Genomic DNA, 22791 nt, shown 5'->3' with positions numbered 1-22791 from the left:
GGAGATTTCTCAGAGGGAACACCTAGAGGATGGAGAATGCTTGACCAATGGGGGTGGACACCCATGTCACAACCATAGAGCTTTCCAGCAAGCTGGAAGAAACTCTAAAGAGGGGTAGTGACATCATGGCTTGGCCTCACTCACCCCCCAATTCACCATCTGGAAGAAAGGTCTGGGGGACAAAGGCTTTGAACTAGGGAGGGTCCCAGGCTGGCGGAGAGTTCCAGCCTGTGTACTGAAGATCTGTGACATGTTTGTACCATCTACCAGGGTGAGACACTGCTTGATTCAAATCCTGTTTAAACTTTGATCTCTACACTTGCTACTTATAAGCACCTAAAATCAATCTTTCTGTAGTTAACAAATATGTTTTCTATTTTACCTAAAACTGAGTTTTGGTTGAAGTGCTTGGGAAATCTCAGATCAGTTTACAAAAGCTAGTCTGTGCCCTCTCCACATTGAAGTGGGGTTGGACTTGGTAATGAACTTACACTGATCAGGCTTCTGACCAGGGCAGGACGGTACAGTTCTGGGGTACAAGGCTGGGGAGCTGATGGGAATTGGCTGGAACCTCCCTATCGAGGGTACATGAGTGGCCGGGAGAAGCATTCATGTAACTCTGTTGGATGTGTCTCTGTCTGTGGATGGCTGTATAGGTGCAGAACCTGCCAGAGATTTGTAACTTGATACAAAAAGAAAAGGAGTATTTGTGGCACCTTAGAGACTAACCAATTTATTTGAGCATGAGCTTTCATGAGCTACAGCTCACTTCATCGGATGCATACTGTGGAAACTGCAGAAGACATTATATACACACAGAGACCATGAAACAATACCTCCTCCCACCCCACTGTCCTGCTGGTAATAGCTGCTGGTAATAGCTGTAGCTCACGAAAGCTCATGCTCAAATAAATTGGTTAGTCTCTAAGGTGCCACAAGTACTCCTTTTCTTTTTGCGAATACAGACTAACACGGCTGTTACTCTGTAACTTGATACAGCATCACAGTGTGTGAGGATACCCCAGGTTGGAGGGACAGAGGGCTTGCAGTCCCACAGGAGAGGCTATACCCCAGGAACCCCATCACAGAGAGAAAATGTTTAGGGTGTTGCAAGGGGAAATAGCCAGAAATCATATAAATGGATTTTAAAACAGAAATGTTACAGTATTGCCACAACCCTGCATGTTCAAACTCAGGAGTGCAGCTGCAAGAGGTATTATGAGATTGGCTCAAAAACCAGGATTTCGTTTTTAAATAATACATTTTCAGATGAGCAAAGTGAGTTCTTACAGCCAGCTCAATAGCACTGGTTTGTGCTGCAGCAGGTTATACAGGGATCTCTCAGTTAGTGCTGAAATCCAGCCCGCTCTGGGATGCAACATGACCGATGTTTACACAGGGATTGTTCGGCCGATGCTGAGATGCAGCTATTTCTGGTGGGGTGCAGGTGCTGTTTATCCAGCTGTAGCGAGGCGGTGTAGTTCCCTGCCGACCCGGAGAGGGATGAGCCCCTCCCAACACCAGAGTGGGTGGAGCCAGCAAGTCCCGTGCCCACCCCCCAGAGGTCAAGGCGCAGGACAGGAAGTATAAAAGCCCGACCCCAGAGCTCACTCGAGGCGCAGCCATTGGAGAGGCCAGATGCCTCTGGCCTAGCTCCTGGTTGGGAGATCCCAGCAACTTACAGTGGATCCGAGGCTCGACCTGACCTGCCGATGCCCATCACCAACCAGAGCCCTGAGGAGCTGCCCATCCTGCCCTTCGCCAGTTACCCAGAGGACCCCATGGTGCTTGACCCCCCGGAAGACACCGTCCTAACCTAGGTACCTCCAGAGCGGGAGTTTGGAAGTGGCCCGGGGGCAGCTGACCCGAGTCTGGCTGCAGCACTGCCAGAGCCTAGGTCAGTGTGTTGCAGCCAGGATCCCCACTGACTCAACAGCAGGCCTTCTGCCGCTGCTAGGGCCCCGGGGTGGGACGCAGTGGAGTGGGTGGGCCTGCCTCCCCCCTGCCACCCAACTTGTGGATGGCAGTCTCCCCCTCTTCCAGGCCCTTCTGAGCCAAGGGCCTGGGCTTGTTGTTTACCTGCCTTGCTCAGCCCCTGCCCAAGGGCCTGAGCCACTGACTCACTATTGTCCGCCGACCACGGGCCGGGCACGAATAACTGGCTGTGTTTGCCTCTACTGCAGCCGCGGCGATAGACTCCCGCGGCCAAGCTAATTCCCCGTCAATGACTGGAAGGAAGTAGCGAGGCGGTGTGGTCCCCCTCCGCTCTGGGAGAGAGACGAGCTCTAGCCAAACCTCTCTACACCACACAGAGCTGAGATGAAGCCATCTCTGGGGTGAGGCATGGGGATTATTTATACAGGGATCCCTCATCCGGCAATGACATGCAGCTGCTTCTGGAGTGGAACACTACAAATGTTTAATAGCAATACTACCCACCCGCTAAGGAAGCCAGATGAGTTCTGCATCCATCTGAAACGACAGGGAGGAATTTAAGAAGACAGAATGAAATGACCCCCCTGGGTATTTGACCAGGACCCGAGGGTTAAAACCCTAGAGGTTCTTTCACAAAAGTGCCTTGGGATCTTTCATGATTATGATCTTGGGTTACATCAGAAAGGGAGCACCTCACTCAGAGCGTCCCCTGTTGAATCAGTGCAATTTCCCAGGAGATCATTCGTGAATACACTGAGCCAGCCCAACCCGGCTTAGCATGGGAGAGAAGATGGGAAACCACAGCACAAGGTGACCAAGCTATGAGCCACATTACTGTATGTTTTCAGCCCAGACAGCAAGACGCAGGGTCTCAAGATGAGTTTATTGGGATACAATTGGGTGTCAGCTATGGGGCAGCTTTGTTCACGAAATCTCATTTACCTTTCATCTTGCACTGAAAACAATCTGATGATAAAGGATGAGAGCTGGGTTAATCGCCCCAAGCCAGTGCAGGTACGAACCCCTCTCCCTCCATCTGCTGCTACTCCTTCCGATGCTTGCGTCTCTGAGCCATGGATCTGATCACAGCCGCCGCCACTCCCATCACCCCCACAGTGCCCATGGCTATTGCTTCTGTGACCTGCAGAACAGAACAAAGTGCCCATCAGACACGGGGGTTCCCATGTGGGGTCATTTACAGGCTTGAGGCAAGCGAGATGGAAAGGAAGGCTGAGACGTCCGGCCAGCCCATGAGACGTCAAGCAGCACCTGCTGCAAAAGCTCTGTCCAGGGAGGCCACAGGATAGGTCAAGATCTTCCGTCCTAGGGGCATGAATCCCGCTCTCCCCCGCCTGCCCCTACAGCTTCTTGCTACTAACGCAGAGCTGTAATACTTAAAGGAAAGGAGGCAGCAGCAGCCTGCTGGGGCTGTGAAGAGGCACCAAGGCAGGGGAACAGAGGTAGCCGCTGACATGCTCTGGTCGTGCAATCATTTCAGGGGAAGGGAACTTGCTGGATTCGTTTTGCAGGGGGTCCGACGCTGGGTTTGACTGGGTTTGTACAGAGTCTATTGCAATGGGGTCCTGGTCAGTGAGCGGGGTTCCTAAGCGCCACCACAAAACAAATACCAAATAGTAATTCGTGCTGGGGGAGAGTGGGGCATTGATAGTGGTCACACAGGGGGCTGCAGCTACTTGAGGAGATCCTGGGGCAACAGGCGGAACTGTACCCTGCAGTACATCAGCCACGCTGCAAGGCAATGACATTCCTGGGAGGGCTGAGTCTCATTCACCCCTAAGGACCAGCTGCTGTCCCAGGAGGCTCAGGCGCTTAGGTCTGGGGGGGGCCAGGTTCGATCCATGGGTCACGGTCACCATGCTGGTGTGAGGCCCTGTCCCTCTCACACCCACCTGGTCGCTCATGGCCACGCCATAGCGCAGCTCCATGACGAAGTGCTCACAGTTGTGGCTGGTCAGGTTGTAGGGCATCTCGCGCCCCACCAGCTCCTGGGCCCGCCGGACGATCTTGGAGATTGGCAGCGGGTGGTGAGTCTCGTCGTGCTTGTTGTTCACCCGGTAGCGGTCCTTGCGCACCACGTCCTCCAGCCAGTCCTTCTTCACATAGGCTCTGTCGGACAGGGCAGCCAGGACGCTGGCAACGCCGTCCGTGGGGTGCTCACCTTGGGTGGGGGAGAGCGAGATCCGTTGAGTCGGCACTGAGCTGGGTATGACGCAGGGAGATTCCATGGTGCCTGGGGGAAATTGCATCTCCCCAGAGGTCTCCTCGCATCCCTGGAGGCTGGGAACAGTGGCTGATACGTGGGCATTCCCCACCCAACCACACCTTCCTGTGGCTGCAGGAGCAGAGGCAGCAGGCAGCTTTGCATACAGCCAATCTCTGCTCTGCACCTCCACCCTGTGCTGCCTGCAGTCCCCTTCCGCACCAGCAGGGGACAGCCAGGGGTAGTGCAGCCTCCGGAGGCTGGAGCACTGAGTCCCCCAGTGGCAGCGAGCCCAACCACACTCTTCAGGGCTGTAGCTGTTCCAGCTCCCCCCAGTGCCAGTAGGCAGTACTACACTCTGCTGTATGGCAGTCAGTACTGCTGAACGTTCATGCAGCTGGCCTCCAAGGCACATAAGGGCTGCAGCTCCCATGGCATGGGATCCCCAAATCCTGCACAGAGCACTGGCTCCTCTGCAGATAGAAACCCCTAAGGCACTCCCATGGCCGGGACCCACCTTCAGCCTCCAGCAAAAGACACCTCCCCTTTAGGGAGGGGGGCACTTACAAGGAGGAGCCAGGTGAACGACTTTGCCATCACCGACGTAGATTGCCCAGTGCTGGTAGCATGAGCGGAAGATCTCAATCAGGTCACCGGGTTTGAGTTCCACCTCGGAGAGGAGATATGGGGATCCCATTAGAGACCCATGGTGAATCGTGGCCACATAGGAAAGGGCTCTCCAAAGGGGAAAGTTGCATCAGCAAGAACACATGAATACGGAGGGCTGGAATGTGCTATCAATCTGGAGTGATGCCATGGGTTTCCAGTGGGATAAGTTGCTGACTCTTACTCTATTGCTATCAATCTGGAGTTATTCCAGGTTTAGACCAGGATAAATGAAAGCAAGATCTAGCCCCAGCCTCATAATTCAATGGGATTATGCTAGATTGGACTAGAGTGCAGGAGATCAGAAGCTGGCCCCAGCCCTGTTAAATTCACTGGAGTTACTCTGGATTTACACCAGACATAAGTGAGATCAGAATCCGGGACTGACTCCATTGCAGTGAGTGGGTGACTCCAGATGAACCCCAGGGGGAGCTGAGATCAGAATCCAGCCTGGACCCCCATTGCAGTCAGTGGGTGACTCTGGATCTACCCCAGGGGCACTGAGAGCAGAATCTGGCCCTAACCCCATTGATTTAAGCAGAGTCACTCCACCGTTCTCTGATAACAGTCCCATGTGCCTAATTTCCCCACAGTTTCCATTCTCATCCCAGATCTTGCTGTTGGCTTGTAACTGAGGTTTCCTTGATAGGGCCAGATAATATTGGGGAGTGGGGGTGATCATGAAGAGCACCATCCCTGCAGACATTGCTTGGTGACATATTAAGGCTCTTTAATGGGATGCTGGCAGGTTGGATTTGACCCCATGAAACCTAAGCTCAAGGGAACCATAACCCTGTTTATTTGTGGAGCTAGGTGGGGGGAGGGGTGGCTCTCCCTGGGTGGCTTTTTGTGGCTCAAATATTGCAGAAGGCACTAGAGGGCACAGGACCCAGAAAGTGTCACTGACTTCAGGGCTCAGCGTTATCCGGATCATGAGCAAAAGTCATGAGTGTGGCTGGGCATGTGGCTGCACTTACGTGGACGGAGGGGATCTTCACCCTGATGCAGGAGGTGGAATTATTTCGCGTCTCATCATTCATCTTGGTCGCATTGTGGGCTTCCTATTGGCATAGCTAAAACAAAGGCATGTGCCATATTGATAACAACCCCCAAGACAGCAGAAGCAGGTGGGCCCAGTGGCTAGGGTGCTGGACTCAGGCTCAGGATACCGGGAGTTATTCCTGGCTCTGTTATGTGGCTTTGAATGCTTCCTTGTATCACTTCCCCCTGCCCGCCCAACAGACCACGCTGCCTCTCATAGAAAACCCAGGGCCAAAGCAATTACCCAGCACTACAGCAGGAGATGGGATCAAAGCTCAGGACACCTCGGTCCCACTGGCCCATCCTCCTTCTCAGCTATACACCCCCTCCGTCCTTGGATTGTCCACCACTAACTACCTGTAGGAGGCGCTCACGCCTTCCCTGTAGTGGGTTAATGTAACACTGTCTGTTGGGGAGGGGGATGTGGAGGACTTATCATGACATCACAGGGGGTTGTGTGCTCCATCTCTGGTTACCAGGTAACCGCTGCCCACCCTGGTGGGGGATTTCCCCAGTGGTCTGGTGAGTGAACGGTTTATTCTGTACAGCATTTACAGAGGTGCTTTAGACCTGTAGCAGAGAGCTACCTAGCTCTTCTGTAACACTTGGCATTCAAAGCAGTTCTGCAGAATTACCCCCATTTTACAGATTTGGAATCTGAGGCACAGAGCGAGGAAGCGGCTTGCCCAAGGTCACCCAACAGGTTAGTGGCACAGCCAGGAATCCTGGCCACCTGTGTTCCAGGCCACTGCACTATCCACTAGGCCACACTGCCTCCCTGCTTCCTTAGTCCTCTTCCTGCAGGGCAGTAATCTATACAGAATGAGGCACCTTTATACTGGTCTAATTGCATGCACACTAGCGGTTGTACCAGTATTGTTAACAATATCATCCCTAACAGCCACACTGATGCTGGTACAACATCTGTGAGGTGCGCAGGCCTTAAACTGAGATGTTCAAAGGAGCGTCAAGAAATTACCCACTGGAATTGTTGCCTCATTTGAAAAGCCTTGAAATACTTGCATTCTAATTTAGAAAGCTATTGAATCCTTATGAGAATCACAGGCCCCCCCTTGCCTGTGTCTCCAATGGCAAAACGGAGATAATAAGTTGTAGTAAAGTTAACCCTGTATTAACTGGGTTACCCAGAGTCCTATGGGCTATAGAGCCATGCTCCATCTCTCCCTTCCTCCTGTCTGAGTGGGTGGGTGTTTTCCTCCCCTGGCTGTAGTTAACCAAAGCAGCCAGTTCCTGGCTTGCAGCTCTGTGAGCAGACTTATTTTTGTTGTGCTGAGTGGTCCCGTTACAAAATAATCCTTCCTCTGGCTGTCTCGTGCATTTAGATTGTAAAGTCCTCAGAGCATAGCCTCTGTGTGCGTCTGTGCAGTGCCTGGCCCAACAGGGACCCCGATCTTGGTTGATGTCTGTGCAGTGCCCACAGCACAACAGGGCCCCAATCTCAGGTGGGGATCTGTGTAGCAGCTGGCACGATGGGGGTCATGATCTCAGTTCCATGTGTCTGTGCTAAGTATTGTGTCTGCTCATCCTGCTCCCCCAGCCTCTGTGGAAGGGGACTGTTGGCCCTTTACTAAAACTTAGTTGGGGTTTTGGCTGGCCAGCTCCCACTACCGAAAGAAAGGGGAAGGGTCGATGGGAAATCAGGACCCTGAGACTGACAGTCCCCAGGGGCAATGGGGAGAGGCCAATGCTCCAGGTCAGTCTGATTGACAGGGCAGGCAGGCCAATAGGGAGTCAGGAGACCGGGGCGGGGGTCCCATCCTCTGAGTGAGCGGGAGCTGCCTGGCCAGAGGGGCGAGCTAAGGAGAGAGCAGGGTGGAGCCGCGCAGGTGTAGTGGCAGCCGTGCTGGGGCTGGAGCCGGGTGTGGTGAGCAGCTGGGGAGAGCAAGGGGGGACCCTGGGCAATGGGCCCAGCGCAGGGACACGTCCCCAGCCAGAAGGTCTTGCAGGCCGGACTGGGAGGGGGGATCATAACAGTGACAGCAGGGGGGATTGACGGGGGAAGAAGGGTCCTGCCACCTAGCGCCAGAGGGCGTGTGGCCACCACCAGAGCAAGTGACTGACCCACTGCACCCCTGCAGCACAGCCAGGGCCTGGGCAGGGGCCTGGGACATGTGAGGGACAGGCTGTGAATGGCCCTTACGTTCCAGAGACAGCTGTTTGTGGTGTCCCTGTGCCACATGGCGGGGGGATGGGTTTTCCTTTCGCCTGTCCCATTTTTCCCTTGCTTTTTCCATTGGTTGCTCTTTACTAATTTGTATTAGTTTTGAACTGTATGTAATGATCAGCGGGTCAGGGAAGCGACCAGTGCGGAGAGACCACCCTGGAGTGAGGACACCCTAGACCCTGCCCTAAGTGACCACAACAAGGTTGGGGGTTGAGCCCCACAGGAATCCTGGGCCCAGCCTTGTCGGGGTTACGAGGACTCTGCCACACAGGAAAGTGGAAGGGGAGCCCTCGAGGTCAGGCAGGCCTCTGGGGGAGTGGGAGTGAGGACTCAGATCCTTTCGCTAGCCCATTTCACTTGGGGAGCGTATAGTCAGGAAAGTTTCCCACAATAGCGGGACCAATCCCCCACTTGCATCTACATTGAGTGTCTGTGCCATGCTGTGACAATTTCGGGAATCTGTCTGTACAACGGAGGGATCCTGGGTGAGATTCTGAGCTCTCTGAACATAGCCTTCCCAAGTGGCAAACTCCATGTGGAAGGTGCGGCCCCTTTGCCTTCCTTGCTGGCCTCTCACCTCCAGGTTGGACCAAAATTCCAGTGGGGGTGGGGGGTGGGGAAGGCCTAACAATGGAGGTCGTTAAATCTGGACCCTCCGCTATTGAGAGAGGAGGCGCTCTAAACAATGAACTGGTTGTCATCATCCCAGATCTTGCTGTTGGGAGTCCCCTGTTGAGGTTTCCCAGGAAGTCACCTGACCAGAGACTAGAAAATGATAAAGGGCAGGAGTTGCACTGTTTGCTTTTTGCCCATTGATTTTTCACAGGCTTAAGGGGAGGGAACCTGAGGCAGGGGGACCATGCCTACCTGAAGGCAGGTGGCCCCCGCACTCACAAGGGACGGGACATGCGTGGAGGAGTTATTATTTTTGTGTGGATCTGTGTCTCTCTCGTGTGCATAAGGAAGGAGCAGCAGTGTCGCAGAACTGTGTGCAGAGTGTCTGTTTTATGCGCTACACCTACCCTGAGCCCCGGAGGGAGTTCATGGGGAGCTGGAAGGCGCACACCTTTGGTGGGAGTCTGGGAGAGGTGTGATTAAGCAATTGGGGTGTCTTGGGGTCAGCACTGGAGGTGGGGGCCTAAGGCAGGTGGGCTGAGGGGCTCTGTTTCTGTGAAGGGGTGACAGACTGCGGGTTGGGGCCCAGGCAATTGCCACAGCAGCAAAGGGAGGAAACATGGCTGCAGCCTGCTGAGACCCAGGGAAGCTTAAAATTTCTAGGGATCCAGAGGCTGGGGATTCCCCCAGGGCAGCCTGGAGAGTGGCCAGGGAGGGGAACTCCACTGGATCTGTGATAGGGGCACCAGCTGCAAACCTGCCTCATCAAGGGGCTTGGCTGGCTTGGGAGGCAGGAAATGGAGGACGGGGCCTTTCCCCTCTAGGGTGCACCAGCTCCAGTCCAGCATGAGGCTGGGAGACTGGCTGCCTGCCTCACCAGGGACCAGGGCCTGGAGTGTATTTTCCTTCCGTAGCTGATGATTCGGCCAATTGACATTTTCTGCTCAAATTCTAACAAGCCACATTATTTCAGAAAAGAATCAGCTAAGGGAACTGAAAGTGAGATACTGACCTTACATGCGGGCTCCAGTTTCAGAGTGGCCCAGGCTGTGGGTGGGTCAAATGCTAGTGGGTCCAATCGGGCCCCAGGGTGGGGAACTGGCTAGCTCAGGGGGGTAGAGAATGGGATCTGGGCCCTTTCTTCTCTAGAGGGCGCCAGCTCCAATCCAGCCTGACATTGGGTAGACTGGTTGGCTCAGGGATTTGGGGAATGGGATACGGGGTTTTTCCTTGCTCAGCGGTGGCAGCTCCAGTCCAGTGCTAGGGTGGGGGGACTGGCTGGCTCAGTGGGTTGGGAAATGGGCTATGGGGCATTCCTTTGCTAGGGCAGTGGGTCTGATCCATGTCCAGCTAGTTAATGGTACTTCTTGGATGCTTAAAGTTACACATGCACTTAAAGAATTTGCTTGATTGGGGCCCCGGCTGGGGCCTCCCCTCAGTATGACAGAGCTCAGGAGCATGCGCAGGAAGGGCCCTGACTGAGCAATCAGGGAACTAACTGGAGTTTGCAGTAATTATGCTGATGGGAGTTCTAGTATTGCCAGCCCCAAATCATCACAGTCAAAACCATGGAGTCAGCTCCCCTCACCCAAGATCAGGAGAGGTGTGAATTATTTTTAACAAGTACAACTATTGGGGTTCTTTGTGTTTGCCATCTGGTGCCATGGTGTTCGTGGTTCAAGCCCTTCTCTACACAAGGGAGGTCTAGAAACCTTTTGTAAGCTGAGATTCCCTCAAACTCACATGACTCCAGGAGCTGGGGCTTGAAGAAAAGCAACAAATATCACAAGACAATATTGCTGATCTGGGGCTTCTCCTGAGTGTAGAATAGGCCTTGGGAGTGTTTGCTAAACACATTTGTGTCTAACGCCTTCAGAGAGCGGTTGTACCCAAGTGTCAGGCATGTGAGCAATGCTTTTATTTCTTTAACAACATGTGGTTCAGCGTGACCCATACAATATGTTAATGCTGATGCAAGCTTGTAGATCTGCTGCAGAATCTCGCTGGCTAGATTTATACACACACTCACCAAGAATGTCCCAGCTGTCCGAAAACACTAGTTGCTGTAACATTCATGTTGCTAAATTGGAGAGGGTGCAGAGAAGAGCCACAAAAATGATTTGAGGGCTGGAAAAAATGCCTGCCAGGGAGAGCTTTAAAGAGTTCAATCAGTTTAGCTTCAGTTGAGAGGTGACTTGATTACTTTGGATGTAAGCAGTGTCAGGATGAGCTCCACCCTGACATCTGGTGGTGAGGTGTGGCAAGTTGTGGAAAAGAACTTCAGGGGCCGATCTCATTTGCATGGGCACACCCACCACGCCTAGAATGAGACCATAGCTGCCCAAATGGTCACTTTGGCTGCTGTGGGATCCCCAGTGTCTCTGTTATTGGGGCAGAAAGAATAAATTGTTATTACCCTGATTATGGGAACTGTGCTTGGAACTGTATGTGGCCTTTTGTTATGATGGAGGGATTCACCATCAACTAAGTAGCACTCGCTAGGCAAGGGTCATGGGTTCCAAAACTGTGTGAATAGAGAGAGAGGCTGGGGACAAGTATTAATACTTGGTGGCATGGGCCCCTTGGTGAGGGCCTTACATGCTAATTGCACTTCCTCCTCTCTCCACTGTGGAATATCAGAGCTAATTTTGATTTCATTAGAAGTCTAGTTATAGGCTGCTGAGCTCATTTTGGGCTGACAGTGCACCAGCACTGGGGCTCCCCTGCTACAAGCTGAATTCACCTAAGAGCTGAAATCACTGAATGTTGTGTTAAGTAGTGGGGGAGCCTGAAGATATATTGTGGAGCAGTTTGCGGGACGGCTGGAGTGCCTTGCGGGATGGTTGGTGAAGCAGTTTGACGCGGAGCAGTTTGTGGATGGCAGGAGCTGCTTGTGGGCCGTGGAGCTGAGTGAAGGAGTTTGTGGGGCGGCTGGCAGAGCGGAGAGCAGCTGAGCGAAGGAGTTCGTGGGGCGGCTGGCAGAGCGGAGCACAGCTGAGTGAAGGAGTTCGTGGGGCGGCTGGCGGAGCGGAGCGCTGCTATGGGGCGGTCAGCTTCAGATCACGTAAGGTGCCTCTTACCCCCGTCCCATTTCCACCCAGGTTGGGAGGTAAAGCTCCACAGATAAACTTTCGAACTCTGGGGCTGCCCTGACCAGGGACAGAGACTTTTGGGGCATTGGACTTTTGGGACTTTGGGTGATTTGGGGTTGCTGGACTCAAGAACCAAAGGGAAAAGGGCATACCCCAATTTGCTTGGGGTGGGGTTGTTTTTGCTCATGGGTTGTGTTATGAATCCGGTTGGTGGTGTTTCCCCAACATAATGCCACATTGTTTCTCTCTGTTATTAAAAAGCTTTTGCTACACTCAGACTATGTGCTTGCGAGAGGGGAAGTATTGCCTCTTGGAGGCGCCCAGCGGGGGTGGTATATATTTGTCCCAGGTCACTGGGTGGGGGCTCGAGCCGGTTTGCATTGTGTTATTCGAATGGATCCCCTAGATATTGAACCCGGCCCTTGTTGCTGCCAACTCTGACGGGCAGAAGGGTTACATGTATAAGTACCTTCACGGGGAGAAAATCCTGGGTACTAATGGGCTCTTTAACCTAGCAGAGAAAGGCAGGAGAAGACCCAGTGGCTGGAAGTTAAAGCCAGACACATTCCAGTTAGAAATAAGGCACCAGTGTTTCACAATGCAAGTGATTAACCATTAGAACAAACTCCCAAGGGCAGTGATGCCAAAGGAGAAAGCAGGTGAGAAGCTAAACCAGCTCCAGTAAAGATCAGCTCCCATTGACCTTGCTCGGGTCTTTGGCCCAGGCCGATGTTTGCATTATTCATCCTCCTGCTTGTTGTCAGAGAGCAATGTGCCAATGAATGTAGCAACCGCTACAAGGGCTCCTACGCCCACGATCCCCACTGCCCCTGCAACCATGGCATCTCGGACCTGCAAAGCACAGACAAAACCTGGTCAGGAGGCCCCGGATCACCCAGGGGGTTTTAAACACAGCAATAAATGGCACAAGAACCACGCTGAGTTAAAGTCCATTTTAGAGCATCCGGCCTCCACAGTTCACTGGAGGCAGCTTAACTCTGGTCCCCTTTGTTCTATTCCAGGCTCTACTCCTGGCCCTGGGCAAGTCCCTTCCCTGCTCTGGGCCTCCCTTCCCATCCTTTGTCTAGCTGGATTGTAAACTCATCAGGACAGGGATTGTCTCTTGCTGTGTGTCTGTACAAAGCCCAGCACGACAGGGCCCCTATCTCGGACGGGGTCTGTGTGCAACACCGACAGACCCCTGGTAGGTGAGCTCAAACCTGGGACCTCTGGAGCTTAGTGCATGAGCCTCTACTGCATGAGCTAAAATCCAACTGGCCCTTAGCTAAGGCTGGAGAGCAGACTCATTAATCTCTAAGTGGTCTCAGTGGCACTAGATAGGACAGAACACCACACCCAGGAGGCGTGTGGGTTACAGGTGCACACATAGCAGGGCTTCACATGGCATGTGTGTGTACACACGTACACAAACACACACACACAGCTGGGCCCACTCCGCCCCCCACCTGGTCACTCCTGGCCACACCATAGCGCAGCTTGGTGACGAAGTGCTCGCAGTTCTTGCTGGTGACACTGTATGGCATCGTCTTCCCCACCAGAGACTCTGCCTCCTGGATAATCTGGTCCACAGTCCGCCGGGGCAGCTTCCCGTCATGCTTGTTGTTGACCCGGTAGTCATCGCCTTTCACCACCGCCCAGAGGGGTTCCTTTCTCACCATGGCTTTATCAGCCACCACGGACATCAGACTGGAGAATCCAGTTTCGGCAAACTCACCTGGGGATCCAGGACAGACACATGGACCGTGTGCTAACAGATCTGGATGGACTTTGAGATTTCCATCCCTCCCTGGAGTCTCCATCACTTGGGATGTGTCTTAGACCAAGCCAAGCAGGGCACGTGTCCCAGCTACAGGGCTGGCTGTACCTTTGTCCCCAGTGTACCCTCTCAGGTGTCAGGCCTCGTGCCTTTACCTCTCTGGGGGTGGAGTCATATATGATTCTCCTACTCTTAAACAGAGCCCTGGGCTATGGCATCCTGTTGATCAGCCCTGCCTACTCTGCAGGTCCAACTGGGTTTGGCACCTGCAGTTCTTCCCTTTGGGCCCCTATGACCTGTGGTGTGCGCAGTGACCAGACACTGACTTACACCAAAGTAGTGTTTAGTCTTAGCAGTGGGAACAAAGTGTAACATACAAGAAAGAGGATATTAAAGCAATATACCATCTATATGAGCTCAAGCCCTGATGGCTTAATGATCTTAGACCTAGAGGTCCCAGGTTCAATCCCCAATACCAACAACCTGGCCCTGGCCCTGGGCATAGCCTTATATCAGCACCCTCTATTCACTCTTTCCCCACCGACAAACACACACACTGACAGAGCCAGGCAGGGTGCTTACTGGGGGGCGCTAAGTGGATGACATGTCCGTAGCCCACGTAGAGGGCCCAGTGCCAGTATCCAAAGCGGGAAATCTCAATCAGGTCCCCAGGCTTCGGTTCCTCCTGTTGGAGCAAAATCAGCATGACTAGTGGGAGGGGGAGGAGCAAACCTACCTACCTACCTCTCCGCCACGGAATCCCTCACCGCAGAGACTTTGAGAACATAGCAGGGTGGCTGATCCAACTGCTAGAGGGGATTGACCTGGTAAACACCAGAGCCCAAAGCACCAGCTTCTGCCCCTGGAGCTAAGGAACCCAGCTGGTCCAGATTGCAGCTGTAACAGATTCTGGAACAGATACGGGGGAGGTGTGTAATGTACAATGAAGATGGTGCAATTAACCAGAGAGAGGGGTTAGCCACTAAAATGGGCAGAAGGGTGAGTGGTTCAGAGGCTGGGTGTCTAAGAGAAGCTGGAGAAGCAATTTGGCTCAAGCATGTGGGTTATGAGGGGCACTTCTCCCTACCACTAGGAGGCACCTGGGGCAGGGTCTCCAGATGGGCTATTTGTTCATGCATCACTAAGGTCTATGGCATGCTGGGCCTGGAATCTCAGGGCAGACCTGAGGTTGTACCCTCTTCTGGTTATGCAGGGGTTGGGAGCTTGGTCGGGATTTTCCTTTGCCGCTGAGAATAAGAGCCAGGGGGAAATTTTCTATCAGAACATTTTTTTCAAAAGGAAAATTGGGGTATTGACATAACAAAAAATGTTCATGGAAAAGATCCGTTTTCATTTTTTAAAATCATATTTCCTACAAAAGACCAAAAAGTGATTTTATTTCAGTGAAAAGGTAAAACTGTTTTGGTTTCATCAGTTTTGTCTGAAAAAAATCTCTATTTTGGCCAAAAATATGCAGTTTTCAGCCAAAAATATTCAACTTTTGGTAGTTTTTGACTGAAAATATGTGATTTAAATATTCAGATTTTGTCAGTTTGGGGCCAAAAAAATCAGTTTTAAATATGAGTCAACAGTGTAACATTGTTGCAAAAAAAGCACAAACATCATTCTGGGATGTATTAGCAGGAGTATTGTAAGCAAGACACAAGAAGTAATTCTTCCGCTCTACTCTGTGCTGATTAGGCCTCTTCTGGAGTATTGTGTCCAGTCCTGGGTACCACATTTCAGGAAAGATGTGGATAAATTGGAGAAAGACCAGAGAAGAGCGACAAAAATTATTAAAGCTCTAGAAAACATGACCTATAAGGGAAGATTGGAAATATTGGGTTTGTTTAGTCTGGAGAAGAGAAGACTGAGTGGGGACATGATAACAGTTTTCAAGTACATAAAAGGTTGTTACAAGGTGGAGGGAGAAAAATTGTTCTTCTTAACCTCTGAGGATAGGACAAGAAGAAACGTGCTTAAATTGCAGCAAGAGTGGTTTAGGTTGGACATTAGGAAAAACTTCCTAACTAAAAACTAAAAACTTCCTGGAATAAATTGCCTAGGGAGGTTGTGAAAACTCCATCATTGGGGATTTTTAAGAGCAGGTTGGACAAACACCTGTCAGGGATGGTATAGATAATACTTAGTCCTGTCTTGAATGCAGGGGACTGGACCCTCGAGGTCCCTTCCAGTTCCATGATTCTATGATTCTATGCAATGTTTTTCCATCAGCAAATGGCAATTTGTCGAAGTCGAAATGTTCCTTCTTAACAGTGAGAGTAATTAAGTATTGGAACAACTTACCTAGGGTCATGGTGGATTCTCCATGACTGACAATTCTGAATTCAAGATTGGATGTTTTTTCTAAAAGCTCTGCTCTAGGAATAATTTTGGGGGAGTTTGCTGGCCTTTGTTAGACAGGAGGTCAGACTAGATTATCATAATCATAGAATAATGGTCCCTTCTGGTCTTGGAATCTATGGTTCTATGAATCTATGAATAAAGGACAAGCCCAATGCAAGTTATTCTGGTATACAAACCATTTCAGTTAGTACTTACCCCTTTAAGTGGCATTTTCGTTGAGCTTCAGAAGCAGAATGGCTTATTTTCTCAGAGTTTCTGTATTTTAAAGAAATTAGGATTTCAGTTTCCCCTTGACTAATTCAAATGTGTCACCTATGTAGATCCTCAGAAACTGATAAAAGAAACGTAAGTGTTTGCATCGCATCTAAGTAGCATGAATGGACACCAGATTGTTGTGGTTCCTGGGGAACCTGTTTAGCTCATTGCTGGAAAAGACAAGCTAAAAGTAGACCAGACGTGAGGCAGATTCATTGCCATAAGTATCATCAAGGAAGGAGACCGTGGCACTCTGAACCTCAAAGCCACACCCTGTGATCCCCATACTCACCCCTGTCATATAATTGATATGTTTTGCACAAAGTATGTCTTGTGAGGTATCATGTTAAAGGTCTTGATCTGTTGAACATTACTATCCTGTTGGATTGTATGTGTTATCCTTGTATGTGCAGTTATGAAGTTTTGCTATGTGTGTTGTGTTGTGAGGTTGGGAATACCCCCAACCAGCCTTTCAGGTACAACAATGGAATAGCCAGATGTGCTGATGGCCCATTAAAGAGAATCCACTATCCCAGGAGCTGTATACAATGGAGATTTCTCAGAGAGAACACGTAGAGGATGGAGAATGCTTGACCAATGGGGGCGGACACCCATGTCACAACCATAGATCTTTCCAGCAAGCTGGAAGAAACTCTAAAGAGGGGAAGTGACATAGTGGCTTGGCCTCACTCACCCCCCAATTCACCATCTGGAAGAAAGGTCTGGGGGACAAAGACTTTGAACTGGGGAGGGTGGTCCCAGGCTGGCGGAGAGTTCCAGCCTTTGTATTGATGCTCTGTGACATGTTTGTACCATCTATCAGGGTGAGACACTGCTTGATTCAAATCCTGTTTAGTTTATAGATCTTAGACTGTGAATTTATTTTATTTCTTAGGGAACCAACTTTGATCTCTATGCTTGCTACTTATAAGCACTTAAAATTGATCTTTCTATAGTTAACAAATATGTTTTCTATTTTACCTAAAACTGTGTTTTGGTTGAAGTGCTTGGGAAATCTCAGCTCAGTTTACAAAGGCTATTCTGCTATTATGGGAGTGGGGTGGGTGGACTGGGTAATGAATTTATACTGGTCAGGCTTCTGACCAGGGCAGGACGGTACAATTCTGGGGTACAAGGCTGGGGAGCTGGTGGGAATTGGCTGGAACCTCCCTATTGAGGGTACATGAGTGGCCGGGAGAAGCATTCATGTAACTCTGTTGGATGTGTCTCTGTCTGTGGATGGCTGTATAGGTGCAGTACCTGCCAGAGATTTGTAACTTGATACAGCATCACAGTGTGTGAGGATACCCCAGGTTGGAGGGACAGAGGGCTCAGCAGTCCCACAGGCCAGGCTATACCCCAGGAACCCCATCACAGAGAGGAAATGTTTAGGGTGTTGCAAGGGGAAATAGCCAGAAATCATATAAATGTATTTTAAAACAGAAATGTTACAGTATTGCCACAACCCTGCATGTTCAAACTCAGGAGTGCAGCTGCAAGAGATATTATGAGATTGGCTCAAAAATTGGGATTTTCCTTCACCACTCGGAATAGGAGCCAGGGATATATTTTCCATCAAAACGTTTTTTTCAAAGGAAAATTGGGGTTTTGACATAACAAAAATGTTCATGGAAAGAAATGTTCATCTTCAAGTTTTCATTTTTAAAAATCATATTTCCTACAAAAGACCAAAAAGTGATTTTATTTCTGTGAAAAAGTGAAACTGTTTTGGTTTCATCAGTTTTGGCTGAAAAAATCTCTGGTTTGGCCAAAAATATGCAGTTTTCAGCCAAAAATATTCAACTTTTGGTAGTTTCTGACTGAAAATATATGATTTACATATTCATATTTTGTCAGTTTGAGGCCAAAAATCAGTTTCTGGCAATTTTGATTCATAACTAGGGTGACCATATTTTCCCAAGGGGAAAATGGGACACTACATGGGGCCGGCCCGAGCCCCTCCTCTCCCCCGCACGTGCGGGACTGGCCTGAGCCCCCTCTGCTGCCCGCCCGTGCGCAGTTGGCTCAGCCCGCGCTGCTCCTCTGAGCCCTCTCTCCCATGCAGGGCTGACTGTGCCACTTGCTCCCCCCTCCACCCCTCACGTTCCTCCACACCCTACTTGGGGGTCACACCCCACTTTTTTGGCAAAACTGCGCATTTGTCCCGTTTGCTCTTGCCAACTTTTAAGCCGGGACAGGGCTTAAAAAAAGGACTGTCCCGGTCAAAACGGGACATATGGTCACCCTATTCAAAACTGTTCGTTTTCTGGCCAAAATTATTCAGTGTTTGGCTAAAAATACATAGTTTCTGCCCAAAAATATTCAATTTTCAGCCAGTTTTGATTTAAAAAAGCTTGATATTTCATCAAAAACTTTCTATGACGGAAAAAGAAACCACAACATTTTCCAGCCAACACCAGATGAGCTCCCAAGGTCTGTCTGCCTCATACCACCCACTGCAGGATACGCCTGCTATCTGTTGTAACAGTGTTGAGCAAATCAGCCCAGAATTTAAGAGATTCCCGCAGATCAAGCGGTCTGAATGACTGGCAACTAAGCAACCAAATCCCTCTTGCTCTGCAGCTGGTTTGTGAGGGTAGAGTGCGGCACTGTAATTGAGGAAGGGTGATATTCCCTGATTTCACTCCATTGAGAGGAAATGAGTCCAGATGCAATGTAACAGGACCTCCTCTTCCTGCCAGCCAGCCTAGCCAAGACTATATTTAACTCAAGGACACATGCCAAGAGCTGACCTTCATGGGGGACCCAGTAATCAGACGCCCTGCCCCCGTTGAACCCACCCCACAAATGAGAGAGTGATACTAGGACAGGCATGACCCAGCTGGGACAGACAAACAGCTGCAGAGATCAGCTGAGCTAAAAGGTTTGACTGACGGTTCTTGGGGCTCTTTTTGCAGCCAGTACTTACAGAGGAAAGAGGCATGATCGTCTTGGCCTGGTGGCGGGGTCCTGGATCCTCAGCCTGCCTTGTGGGGCAGGGGGCCGAGAGAGGAGCGCTCCTCTTTAATGAGCGTAAGAGGTTGCAGATGGGTGTCAGAGCCACAGACAGCCCCGTTACTCGCTAGAGTTCACGCTGCAGGGCACATGGGCAGGACAGTCTGGGGGAGGGATCAGGTGACCGCAGCCCTGCCATGGAAAGAGCAGCTAGCCCAGCTATTGCTGCTGACTTGGAGGGGAAGGGAGAAGACCCATAGAAAAGGGCAAACTCAGCTCTGAGACGGTGCATCTCAGATCCCCAGGGGAATATGCTTTAAGATTCTGCTGTTTGGGGATTTGTGGTCAGAAAAGGGAAACAGTTGCAGAGCTGGGCATTGAACCCAGCAGTCATGGTTCCCCAGTCTCCCATGCTCTGGCCCACAAGAAGGGGATGGAACCCAGCAATTCTGACTCTCAGTTCCTCCCACCTCCCCAACGTACTAAACCCCACTCCCCATCCAGAGCTAGGAATAGAATCCAGGAGCTCTGACACTGTCCCCCACTCTAAGCACTAGACACCACTCCCCTCTGTGAGACGAAGAGTAGAACCCAGGTGTCCTGATGCCATGGTTTGCTCTAGCCATGAAACTCACACTCCCTCCCGGAAGCCAAATAGAACCCAGGAGCCCTGACATGGAACTGGCTGGAGTTGAGCAGCCCTGGAGTTTAGAGGCTAATAAAAGGATGATCCCTTGTGCATACTCCTATTTCATGCCACCTCCTTTCTGACTTGCCAGGCCTCATCCCTGGCTTAATTCCAATGAAGACCCCTGGATGGGGCCACCGTGTGAAATCCCATAGCCAGGCTGATTGGACTTAAAGACAAAGCGACTCCATGTTCCCAAACCTGACCAGTGGCAGACGAGATGTCACTCAGCAGTGCCAGCATTCAGCCCATACACTCCTAGCTACACTCAATTCCCCCCTCTCAGAGCAATTGGCTCAGACTCTCCGCAGATTCAAGCAGGTGTCGCTGCGTCAGTTACACTCAGTCCATATATATTTAGGTTTGTTTCTCAACCAGGACACCAGGCGACTTCCTTTTTTATGAAAGACAAGATTTTGGCGAACAAGACAGCAAGTGGAGAGAGGTGACAATGCACTACATCGCTGCGTGCAATCCCAGTCTGAGCCCTGCATGCCACAAGAAGCCCACATTGCGTGTGCATGCTCAGACACTCATCCTTTCCAGTCCTGTGTCCCTTTGCTGCTGGTGAGGGCGAGACAGTCCAGCAACTCTAACCCTGGGTGTAAGCCTGGCCTCCCTGCACTGTGCAATCTTCCTGAGATGCATGAGCCAAGCTCGGGGCTGCTGCCACTTTCCCATGGCTGTTTGCTTTGTATCACCCTGGCACCCTGGCAGGTCCAGCACCCCTGAGCCGAAACAGGTGCTCAAGCACAGCTGCTACAGGAGAAAAAAATAGAACTAGAACAGATAGAACTGCCCCAGAGCTGCTGGACAAACAGTTCCCAGGATTGGCCATCCTGTGTTAACTCCCCCCCACCCCTGGAGCTGTATCACTTGCTTGCTTTAGACCCTCTTGCAGTACCTTGCTTTAGACCCTCCAGTACTTACAGGGATGACAGATGTCTCTTGCATCTGGAGGTCGGAATCGGAGGTCCTTGGCTTTCCTGACTGTGCTTTCCACACCCTCTTGTCAGCTTTCAGTTTCATTCTGCCACTGGATTTATCTAAGGGAAATACCACGTGGGTTGGATATGCAGAGCTTGGATTCCAGCCCATGGGAAGGTCACGTACGTATATGCTGCTAACTCTACCTGTGTCCGAATTGAAGTTGTGCCCAAACCCACCTGTTGTCCACACTCAAACCCCTGAAGTGCATGCTCGGGGCAAGTAGATGTTGAGCAAACTAGCTCACCTGAGGGATATGGGTACGTGCTTGGGTCAGCTGAGGCCTACCCTATACCTGCCCCACTCTTCAATGTGGATGTGTTGGAGGGGCAGGCACCAGGTATCAAATCTGAATAGTCCTCCACTAGCATTCCCACAATGCCCTGTACCCATATCTTCTGCCCTCCAATCTATAAAGTTTGAGCTGGTGAGTAGCCTTGAGAAGGATACCAGAATTTTAATCAACAGATGGGGCAAGTCTGATTTCACATGGAGTAGCAGGAACATCCACCTCTATGCTTACACTTCATAAGAACATCAGTCATGCTGGATCACACCAGTTGCCCATCTAGCCCAGTATTCTTTCTTTGACAGTGGACAGTGCCAAATGCTTCAGAGGGCAGGAACAGAGCAGGGCAATTATCAAGTCCCAGCTTCTGGTGGTTGGAGGTTTAAGGACCCTCAGACCATGGGGTTGCATCCCTGACCATCTTGGCTAATAGGTCCACCAATGGCTATCTTCCATGAACTTATCTAATACTCTTTTGAACTCAGTTATAGTTTTGGTCTTCTCAAAATCCCCTGGCAATGAGTTCCACTGGTTGACTATCCATTGTGTAAAGAAGTACTTTCCTTTGTTTTAAACCTACTGCCTATTAATGTCATTGGTGACCCCAGTTGTAGTGTTCTGTAAAGGAGTAAATAGCACTGCCTATTCACTTCCCCCATACCATACATGATATTATAGTCCTCTATCAGCACTGAGCCAAAGCCAACCTGGCCATTACCAATGGTTGGGTCTTCGGGGACTTGTGTGGAATGCCTGGAACTGAGCTGATGTGTCATTCTCAAGTTATCGCATTCCAGACAAACAGGAAAAAGGCCATCAAGTTGCATGTTAGCGAGCATGAGATGCTCTGATATCATGGGCCTAGGTCAGCACTTAAGAAGGTGTCTGCAACTAGCACAAGGCTAAGCTACAGTGTTCAGTTGCATCCTGAATATGTTTGAAGCATGATCGGGAGCTCCTACCCACACAGCCATACTTTACAGGTGTGGAGGAAGGGGGTGGAGCAGGAGCATTGGTATTTGATGCCAAAGTTCCCATTTTAGATCCCCTGTTGCAACTTTTAGCCCCAGTGGTCGCTGGTACAATTCCCATTGGATACTTCTGGGAGAATTCTGCACCACTGCGCAGTGCAGAATTTTGCAGAAATTAATATTGAGCATGCAGAATTTCCTTTCCCCCCCCCAGAAATGGGATGCAGAGATTTTGTCCGCCACTAGGGGCCGCTGGACCTGGCAGAGCCCAGCTGGCAAATAGAATAAAGGGGAGGGGGAGGCAACTGGAGAGTTTCCAGCAGCCGCAGTTCCCAGCAGGCCCTGAAGGAAGGAGGCGGCAGTGCACAGGAAACTTCTTGCAAGCTCAGGACCCAACATCAGGCTGTTTCTCCTTCTGAATTGGAGGGGGGGTGGGGAACCGCAGCTGGCCTCTGCGGGGAAAAGGGATGTGAGTGTCTGGGCTGGGGGGCCATGGCTGGGTTTTGCGGGGGGAGCAGAGAAGCAGGAACTGGGTTGTCATGGGGGTTTCTTTAACTCTACTCCTGGGGGAATGTTTGTGTGTCACTGTATTGTTTACAGACATACTTGCTGACAGGTATTTTGAAATAAATTACCAAAGCAATTGAAACTGGCATGATTATATAGTGTTGTTTTGATAAATAAAATTTGCTGCATTTTTCAGAATTTTTATTTTTTTGGCACCGAACTCCCCCAGGAGTAAAATTG

General features: G+C 50.8%; 3 protein-coding genes across 7 annotated transcripts in view; 1 reads left to right on the top strand and 2 right to left on the bottom strand.

The window, feature by feature from the left end:
* Positions 1 to 21191, top strand: part of LGALS12 (galectin 12) — a 73700-nt gene extending 52509 nt beyond the window's left edge. The window contains exon 12 of the transcript XR_012159826.2: positions 20814 to 21191. The gene's annotated coding sequence lies outside the window, so the exon portion shown is untranslated. The remainder of the gene's footprint in view (positions 1 to 20813) is intronic.
* On the bottom strand, positions 2978 to 4853 carry LOC140915168 (phospholipase A and acyltransferase 3). Its single transcript, XM_073354745.2, has 3 exons — positions 4724 to 4853; positions 3846 to 4114; positions 2978 to 3076 (listed from the first exon to the last, which is right to left on the bottom strand). Exons 1-3 carry the CDS (start codon positions 4851 to 4853, stop codon positions 2978 to 2980), a joined length of 498 nt encoding a protein of 165 aa, XP_073210846.2.
* Positions 10569 to 20830, bottom strand: LOC140914315 (phospholipase A and acyltransferase 2). 5 transcript variants are annotated; one of them, XM_078853645.1, is made up of 6 exons: positions 19084 to 19228; positions 16095 to 16154; positions 14115 to 14217; positions 13222 to 13490; positions 12459 to 12607; positions 10569 to 11044 (listed from the first exon to the last, which is right to left on the bottom strand). In XM_078853645.1, the coding sequence occupies exons 2-5, from the start codon at positions 16107 to 16109 to the stop codon at positions 12494 to 12496; spliced, it is 501 nt and encodes a 166-aa protein (XP_078709771.1). In that variant the 5' UTR covers positions 16110 to 16154; positions 19084 to 19228; the 3' UTR covers positions 10569 to 11044; positions 12459 to 12493. The 5 variants fall into 5 exon arrangements, with proteins under 5 accessions (XP_078709771.1, XP_073207930.1, XP_073207929.1 ...); XM_073351829.1 differs by lacking the exon at positions 19084 to 19228 and adding an exon at positions 20728 to 20830 and having other exon boundaries at positions 10569 to 12607; XM_073351828.1 differs by having other exon boundaries at positions 10569 to 12607.
* Positions 21192 to 22791: the final 1600 nt, after the last annotated feature.

The sequence above is a fragment of the Lepidochelys kempii genome, chromosome 7, assembly GCF_965140285.1.
Source record: "Lepidochelys kempii isolate rLepKem1 chromosome 7, rLepKem1.hap1, whole genome shotgun sequence".
Taxonomy (NCBI): Eukaryota; Metazoa; Chordata; order Testudines; family Cheloniidae; genus Lepidochelys; species Lepidochelys kempii.
This window is presented reverse-complemented; position numbering and strand designations above follow the sequence as displayed.

Bases quoted from the DNA above. Each gene is read 5' to 3' on its own strand.
- LOC140915168 (XM_073354745.2), bottom strand. From the start codon at position 4,853: ATGGGATCCCCATATCTCCTCTCCGAGGTGGAACTCAAACCCGGTGAC. The intron at 4,115-4,723 runs GTAAGTGCCCCC...CCCCCACCCAAG, and splicing joins CGTTCACCTGGCTCCTCCTT to GTGAGCACCCCACGGACGGC. The intron at 3,077-3,845 runs GTGGGTGTGAGA...TCTGTTCTGCAG, and splicing joins GCGTGGCCATGAGCGACCAG to GTCACAGAAGCAATAGCCAT.
- LOC140914315 (XM_073351829.1), bottom strand. The intron at 13,491-14,114 runs GTAAGCACCCTG...CTGGATCCCCAG, and splicing joins CATCCACTTAGCGCCCCCCA to GTGAGTTTGCCGAAACTGGA. The intron at 12,608-13,221 runs GTGGGGGGCGGA...TGTGCTTTGCAG, and splicing joins GTGTGGCCAGGAGTGACCAG to GTCCGAGATGCCATGGTTGC.